The 8,575-nt window shown below is 53.4% G+C and overlaps 1 protein-coding gene across 4 annotated transcripts in view; it reads right to left on the reverse strand.

Moving 5' to 3' along the window:
• The window catches only part of PRKD2 (protein kinase D2), a 47,674-nt gene that overhangs the window by 9,710 nt on the left and 29,389 nt on the right, over positions 1-8,575 (reverse strand). For all 4 annotated transcript variants that reach the window (XR_005785273.1, XM_040457478.1, XM_040457477.1 and 1 more), the window contains 6 exons: positions 8,071-8,148; positions 7,015-7,273; positions 5,386-5,438; positions 5,174-5,246; positions 4,569-4,675; positions 3,190-3,351 (listed from right to left, as the gene is read on the reverse strand). Coding sequence is in view for 3 of the 4 variants with exons in the window: in XM_040457478.1 (XP_040313412.1) it covers positions 3,190-3,351; positions 4,569-4,675; positions 5,174-5,246; positions 5,386-5,438; positions 7,015-7,273; positions 8,071-8,148 (732 nt within the window). In the remaining variant the exon portion in view is untranslated. The remainder of the gene's footprint in view (positions 1-3,189; positions 3,352-4,568; positions 4,676-5,173; positions 5,247-5,385; positions 5,439-7,014; positions 7,274-8,070; positions 8,149-8,575) is intronic.

An 8,575-nucleotide genomic window follows, 5' to 3' on the forward strand; every position in this document is an offset into this window, starting at 1 on the left:
TATTATACAATATATATAATATATATACTATAATATATATACACATAATATTGGGGTGCCTGGGTGGCTCTGTTGGTGGAGCCTCTGACTTCGGCTCAGGTCATGATCTCATGGGTTGTGAGTTCAAGCCCCGCATCAGGCTCTGTGCTGACAGCTCAGAGCCTAGAGCCTGCTTCAGATTTTATATCCCCCTCTCTGTCCCCCACCCCACCCCAACTCGCACTCTGTCTCTCAAAAATAAACAAATATTAAATATATATATAATATATAATGAAACAATACAAATACCAATATGATCTACATTTTATATCAAATGCTAGAGCCAGCCTACCTAGGTGGAAAATCTGGCTCTACACTTACTAGCTTGTGGCCTTGGGCAAGCCACTTTAACTCTCCGGGTCTCAGTTTTCTCATCTGTAAAATGGGGGTAACAAAAGTACCCATCCTCAGGGGTTGCTGTTGAAGTTTAAATGGGTTGACGCATAAAAGGTGCTTAGGACAGGGGTGCCTGGCTGGCTCAGTTAGTGGAGGGCAACTTTTTTTTTTTAATGTTTGTTTATTTTTGAGAGAGAGAGAGACACACAGAGCATGAGCGGGGGAGGGGCAGAGAGAGAGGGAGACACAGAATCCGAAGCAGGCTCCAGGCCCCAAGCTGTCAGCAGAGAGCCCGACGCAGGGCTCGAACTCACGGACCGTGAGATCATGATCTGAGCCGAAGTTGGAAGCTTAACCGACTGAGCCACCCAGGCACCCCTGGAGTGAGTGACTCTTGATCTCAGGGTTGTGAGTTCGAGCCTCACGCTGGTTGTGGAGATTACATAAAAGTAAAATCTTTAAAAAATAAAATAAAAAGTCCCTAGGGCAGTATCTGGCACAGAGCAAGCACTATGTTGGCTATTGCTGTTGTTACGGGCAGGACATGGGCCCTCTCTCCACCTCAGTTTCCTCACCTGTAAGATGGGGATTAGAGTAATACCTACCTTGGAAGGCAGTTGTGAAGCCTAAGCAAGCCTGTGAGTAAAGGGCTTAGCACAGGACTTGAGGTAGAGCAGACAAGAGGCGGAAGGCAGACATCTGCAGAGAGAGAGAGAGACAGAGAGAGAAGCACAGACAAAGAGAAGAAAAGATGGGAGACCAGAAAGAGAAAGCAACCAGTTGCTGAGGGCAGGCAGTTCCCTCTCTCCACATGGAGTCTGGATAAGCCCACCCCAGTAGGCTTCTGTCCACACCCCACAAGCCACCCTAACAAAGACACAGTGCTGGGGAGAGCGAGGGTGCTGGGTCTGTATAAAGGAAGCACAGCACAGGGGATTTTGCAACCAAGAGAAGAAGCCCTAGAATCAGGTGAGGGACCAGCCCGTGAGCAGGCCTTTCTAGGAAGGCTGTAAAACCCAGAAACCTTGAAAGGCAACATTTAACATTGCAAAAGTTAAACTCTTAATGGCAAATAAAAGCCATGAATGAAAGGGAAAGGAAAACAAATACTGGGATTAAAAAAAAAAAAAAATTGAACACAAGTGACAAAGATCCAGTGTCCGTCATATGCAAAGAGCTCTTACAATTCAATAAGATCAATCCAACTGAAAAATGGGCAAAGGGTATATAAAACACAGGCCAATAAACATAGGAAAGTATGCTCCACCTGACCCATAATTTTTAAACTGCCAAATGAAGCTACATGAAGTGTTTTTCCACCTATGAGAGTGGTGATTATTTTATCCAGAGTTAGCAAGGACAAAGTAGACACCCTCAAATTGTTGTTGAGAGCAAAGAGTGAAAGGGAGTTTAGAGAGTAACTGGGCAGCATGTTAAAAAAAATTCTAAAGCACATTCCCCTGGACTCAGGAGTCCATTATCTGAAACGCATTCTATGGAAATTCTCCCACCAGAGCCCAGCAACGTTTGTAGACAAATAGTCACAGGAGGTTATTTGTAATAGTGGAAAAGTGAAAACAACCTAAGTGCTCAGCAATTAGGGATTTTGGCAATATCCGCCACGGGATACAGCTCAGAAAAAACAGGCAGTTCGGTAACTACGTGCTGAAATAAAATAGCCTTCCAGAAGTACTATTACAGTGAAGAAAGTACGAGGCAGAGAGGCACAGATAACACCAATTAGTTGGACATTACTAGTTAAAAGCATAGACCCTACGTTCAAATCCCACCAGCTGTGTGACCCCGGGCAAGTTACTTCAAGTCTCTGTGCCTCACGTTTCTCAACTGGAAAATGGGCGTGACAACAGCCATTGCCACAAAGGTCGCTATGGAGGTAAAATGAGTTAAAAACACTGCCTGGCACACAGTAAGTGCTCAATAAAGGTTAGCGACTGCATTGTTTATCACTGTTATTAGCGTCCCCCATCCCAGCCCTGCCCATTCTGGGTGATCACTGTCCAGGGCTGGGCTATCTTGATCTAGCTGTGTGGCCAGCACTGTCCCCTCCACAGGGCGGGAACAGAGCTGAGGCCCAGGGAGTGTCTGTTGAACAATGTAATGAATGAATGAGCTCCCCACCGAAAGGACTCTCTCCCGTTCCCTTTGTCTACATGAATATTGTCAGGCCTGGGGAGCCGCATTATATAAAGTAATATTATATATATAAACATTATTTATTATTTGTCTACACTAATAACTAGTATGACTACCAGTCTATCATTGTTACCTTTCTATTGTTATTCCTCTTTCATTAATCCACAGTCTATTATGACTCTATTATTATTTTAAAAGTATCATTCTGGGGCGCCTGGGTGGCTCAGTCGGTTAAGCGTCCCACTCTGCTCAGGTCATGATCTCAGTGTTCGCGAGTTCGAGCCCCGGATCGGGTTCTGTGCTGACAGCTCGGAGCCTGGGACCTGCTTCGGATTCTGTGTCTCCTTCTCTCTCTGCCCCTCACCCGCTCACAATCTCTCTCTCTCTCTCTCTCTCTCTCTCTCTCTCTCTCACTCTCTCAAAAACAAATAAAACACTTAAAAATTTTTAAAAAATAAATAAATAAAAATAAAACTATCATTCTGGGGCACCTGGGTGGCTCAGTTGGTTTATTTTTTTTTTCTATTGTTGCTATTATTACTCTATTAGTATATTGTTTATTATCCGCGATGGCGACTCCCACGCGGGGAGTGTCTGCGGGGTCTGAGCACAGGGCGGGTGGGGAGCTGGGCAGAGGGGGGCGGGGGCGGGGGGGCGCACCTGGGTGATGAGGAACTTGGTGAGGCGCTCGGGCAGCCGGCCCTTCTCGCTGGAGAGGATCATCTCGAGCATGTCCCCATGCAGCTTCTCCATTACCACGAACACCTTCTCAGGCGTCTCAAACATGCAGTCCAGGTTCACGATCCCCGGGTGCCGCAGACTCTGGGGGTGGGGTGGGGGGAAGGGTGGTCGTCAGGGTCTCGGTGGCCCACGAACTTGGGACCCGAGAGGCAAGCCATGCTTCCATGGCTTCCAGACAAGACGACAAATAAGGAGGATGTCCCCGGGAGCCCGGGGGGCTCAGTCTGTCAAGCGTCTGACTTTTGATTTCAGCTCAGGTTGTGATCTCATGGTTCGTGGGTTCCAGCTCCGCGTGGTGCCCCACGTCCAGCTAGCCATGTGGAGCCTGCTTGGGATTCTCTCTCTTCCTCTCTCTCTCTGCCCCTCCCCCCACCTTGCTCGCTCTCTCTCTCAAAATAAATAAATATTTTTTAAAAATGTCCCTGGGGAGTGAGCAGCTCCTTTCCGGGGGGTGGGGGAAGGGGCTTCCCACAGGCCCAGACAGAAGCACATCCCCGCACCACCAGGTATCTAGAAGGATCTAAATCTTGAAGTTCTGTTGAAGGTCCAGGGTTGGGGAGGGAAGGTCTGTCTTTTAAATCCTTTGCCCTCTCAGGGCACCTGGGCGGCTCAGTTGGTTAAGCATCCGACTTTGGCTCAGGTCATGATCTCATGGTTTGTGAGTTCGAGCCCCGCATTGGGCTCTGTGCCAAACGGCTCGGAGCCCGGAGCCCGTTTCGGATTCTGTGTCTCCCTCGCTCTCTGCCCTTCCCCCACTCACACTCTGTCTGTCTCTGTCTCTCTGTCTCTCACAAATAAATAAACATTAAAAAAAATGTTTTTAAATCCTTTGCCCTCTCCCCCCCAGCCCTGCCTGGCCTAACCTCATTTCTCCCATCGAGGTCCCCACCCAGCCTCCTCCCGGAGCTCCAGACTCTGGTCCCATCCTCCAGCAGCAGCCAGAGGGAACTTCCCAAAGTATACACTCACCCATGCCCCTTCCTTGCTCAAAATCTTTCCACGGTTCCCCAGTACCCTCAGGAGAAAATCCACAGGGTGTGGCCCCACCCTCTTCCCTGGCCTCACCTCCCACCACCTCCCCACACATAAACCATCTAGCAACCTCGGACTTCAAATTCCTAGAGGACTTCTGCTCAGAACACCTTCCCGTCCCTCCAGTCTCCATACGCATATTCCCTCCTCCAGTAAGCCTTCCCTGACCACCCCCGCAGCCTGGGTTAGCCCCTGAAAGGAGGAAGTAGGAAGGGAAGGTCCCTCCGAGGTGGGGGCAGAGCTGGGTCCCGGAGCCCGGTGGTCACCTGCAGAATGGCCACTTCATTCCGCAGCTGGCTTTCCTGCTTGGTGGGGAAACGCAGTTTGTCAATGACCTTTACTGCCACGTCCCGGCCTGTCTTCCGGTGCTTTCCTGGGGGTAGGGGAGGTGGGGGGTGAGGGGAGCAAGACCTTCCAGTCCTGGCAAGACGCACACCCCCCCCCCGCCCCCCGCCACAGAGGCACAGGCATAGTTGAACAAAGGTGGACAGAAGGTCATCAAGGTGGCTCTGTGGGGTCCCCAGGAGAGATGTGAGGGGTGGGGGGCCTTGGGGGACAAAGGCATAATGAAGAAGGTAAAAGACAGAGTTCTGAGGCGGTAAATTAGATTTATAACCAATCAGAATCTCGGAACTAGCTCTGTGGCCGAAGGGCAGAATTTGCTCTCCTTAGTAATAACAGGAAGAAGTCCATTGGCTTTTCCCAGTAAGAAAAGGAAAGTCTGTGACCATCCGCCAAGAGGATCTAGCCTTCTAAAGTCAACCAGAACAGGAGGTGAGCATGTGGTCAATCAGATAGGAAGGTCTGGAGCCCAGAACCCACCCCCCCCTCCCCCAAGATCCCCTCTGGATGAGCTCGGAAGCATCCTTACCTCCATAGACCACTCCAAACTGCCCTGAGCCCAGCACCTCATCAGGGAAAATCTGGTAGACGGTGGCGATGTCCTGTAAGGTGGGGACGGGGAGGGTCAGGAGTGCCAATGGAGACAGGGCATCGAAGAGACTGGGATGGGCAAGAGGGCTGGGAGGCTGTGTGGGAGGCAGAGGCCATCCTTGGGACCATGGGGTGGGGGCAGGGTCTCACCACATTCTCTTGGATCTGGCTGTTAGACACGGAGATGCTCAGAGAAGCTTGTCCTACGGAGAGGGGAGAGGGGAGAGGGGAGAGGTGGAGGTGGGTTGACCCCGGGCTCAAGAATATCTTCACCCATAACTCCACCCGGATTTGAATCCAGGGAATCCAGGGCAGCTGCAGGCTGCTGACTTGTCCGTTATGAACCTCAGTTTCCACATCTAGACAATGGGGATAACATCAGGTGCTCCCTCATAGGGCCGGGGGAGAAGTAAACGAGATATATACTGGGGTGGGGGGGCTCAAGAAGTGACGTCACGGATGATTTCGCCGAGCACTGCACCCCGTGAGCTCAGTGCCCAGGGAAGCGTGCCGGTCCCACCTTACAGAGGAGGAAACTGAGGCTCGGCGGGAAGGCACACGCTGATTCCAACATCTTCCCCCTAAGCTCGCCACCCGGCCACCCAATCAGAGCCAGACATTTCCAAAGTTCTGATCCTTCTGCCATTTGAACATCTATCCCCTCCCCATTCCAGGCCTGGCCCTTCATCCTCCTCCACGGTCTCTCTGCCCCTGTTCTGCTCTCTTCTATCCAGCCTCCAGAGGGAGCTTGCTGAAGCACCAACCTGAGCCTGCCCTCCCCCTGCTCAAAACCCCGCCATGGCTCCCCAGGGCCCTCAGGAGCAAGCCCAAGACACTTCAATGGCCTAACAGGCACCGGGCCATCATTTATTTCTTTGACTTCAACCCCCACCATGATGTGTGCTCCCGACACCCTGGCCCCTCCTTGCTGGGCCTCGGATACAGCAGGTTCCCGCCTAGCTCCTGCCTTGCATTTTCTGTCCCCTTTGCCAGGAATGTGTGTCCCTGCCTCTGGACTTAGTTCGATCCTCCTCGACACTCAGTCTCAGCTCAAATGCCTCCTGAGGCCATGTCACATTACCCCGGAGCACATTCTACATCACACTGGTCATTCACACAGGATGATCTGATCGGTGTCTGTCACTCGCTCTGGATTGAGCTCCAGAAGGCAGGGGCCTTGGACTTTCTGATCATGTTTTCCCCCTGCTTGAAATATTTCCCATTTGTTTGCCCCTCTTTCACCCCTCCTCAGCTTCCATGGCTCAACTCAGATGCTGCCACCTCCAGGAAGCCCTCCTAGATACCCAGGCTGGATTAACCATCCCCTCTGAGCTCCCAACAGCCCTCTGGCTCCCCTGTCCGGGCCCCCCCCCCCCCGGGTCGTCACTGTCTGGGGACAAGTCTGTCTCCCTTACTGGACTCTGAGCAGGTGAGGGCAGGCCCTGGGCTGTTTTGGTCACAGCTATGTCCCCAGTACTGTCCAGCACAGGATTGGCACAGAGAAGACACTCAGCAAATTCATGAATTAAATAGTCTGAACGCACAATCTGGAGGAGTTGTCACCACCTGGGACAAGATTCAGACAAGGGAAGTGACCTGTCCAAGGCCACACGCTCACTGGGTCCGGGCTTGATGGAGATTTGGACCCAGGCCAGCTGAGTCCAGAAGCCACATTCTCCACTGTGCCATTCCCTGTCTTCTTCCTCGCTCTTCCCTTCCCTGGGACCCCACACCAGCCCCCCCAGATCCATCCGCTCAGGGCCCAGGGTGGGGACTTACTGTGGGGTGTGTGGCCCGGGGTGCTGGGCGCATCCTGGAGGATGACGGGCATCAAGGCCTGGCGGATGGCCGTTTCCCAGCCCCGGGCGGCCTCGGCCCCCTGCCCACTGGGGCCCCCTGGGGCCCCACCGGGCGTCTCGCCAACAAAGTAGGTGACATTGGCAGTGACAATCTCGAAGCAGTGGGGGTTGGTGCCCGGTGGCACAAGGCTGAAGTTCTGGGCGGGCTCCACGGTGAGGATTTCTGACAGTGGAATTTCCTGGCAGGACACACAACCAGCACCAGTGAGGAGGCCAGGCGGACCCTGGGGCTCCGCACTTACTCAGAAGAGCACACAGAATCCAGGGTCAGTGGGAAGGGCCCGAACTGCAGAGGAGTCAGGAAAAGCCTCCCGGCAGAAGTTACATGAAGCAGAGATCAGAGAGGCCAGCCGGTGGCAGATGGTGTTATGAGCATGTGCAAAGGCCCTGAGGTGGGAAAAGGCTTGTTTTCAAGGGACGTATTCGATTCCCATCACATGCATGGTGCACAGCACACAGTAGTTGTAAATGAGAGTAAATGAAGGACATCAGGCTATGGCTAGGCCATGAGGGGCCTCAAGGGCCACAGGGAGGAACCCGGGTTTTGTCTCCAGGGCTCTGGGGAGCCATGGAAGGGTTTAGAGCAAGGGAGCACCAAGACCGTGGGGGCAAGGGCAGAAGCAAGGACGCAGCGAGGAGACTGCCTGGAGCCCAAGGCAGCCACGGGAGGTGGTGAGGAATACTACTAAATAATCCACTAATTCCTTATAAAGTAATGATGATAACGGGGACCTCAACACATGCCAGGCCCCCAGCTAACTGCTTCTCGTCGGTTATCTTTGAATTCGGGGCAGCAGCCCTGCGACGAGGACTAGTCTTTGAGGTGCGAGACGTGAGGCACAGAGAGTGAGGTAAGCCACCCGGGGTCCCCCGCTGGAAAGTGGTGGGGCCGAGCGGGGCCCATTTGCTGATGACAAGCAAGCCGGCAGGCAACTGGGAGAGGAGTGGAGGAGGAGGTCTGGGGGAGCTGGGCCACCTTGTAGTATCTGTTGGTCGTGTTGTTCTGGAAGAGCGTGATGCACTTGCAGTCCAGGCGCCAATAATGCCGCTTCCTCTGTTGGGAGAGGTGCCCCAGAGGGTGAGGTGGGGCGCCCTGGGCGCGCCTGGGGCTCCGGCCCTTCCCGGGGCCAAACCCCGCCCCTAGCCCTAGCCCCGCCCCCGCAGGCCCCACCCCTTCCGCCTCTGGGGACGCACTCTAACTCTAGCTCCGCCTCCCGCAAGGCCCCGCCCATTTTTAGCTCCAGCCCCACCCCCACCTCATCCCCTTCTCAGGTTGATCTCTCCTCTCCCTCCTTAGCTTCGGCTCCACCCCACTTTTCCCCGCCCCATAACCCCTCTCTAACTTTAGGTCAGCCTCCAGCCTGGCTCCTCTGCCCCACCTCTGTCTCCTGCCTGCCCCCCTCTATAAGCCCTCCCGTTCCCTCCCTTCCAACTTCGCCCTACCTGGTACCACCCTATTATCACCCCCCCCCTTAATTACC

Source organism: Herpailurus yagouaroundi, unplaced genomic scaffold (genome assembly GCF_014898765.1).
Source record: "Herpailurus yagouaroundi ecotype Mexico unplaced genomic scaffold, PumYag 220, whole genome shotgun sequence".
Taxonomy (NCBI): domain Eukaryota; kingdom Metazoa; phylum Chordata; class Mammalia; order Carnivora; family Felidae; genus Herpailurus; species Herpailurus yagouaroundi.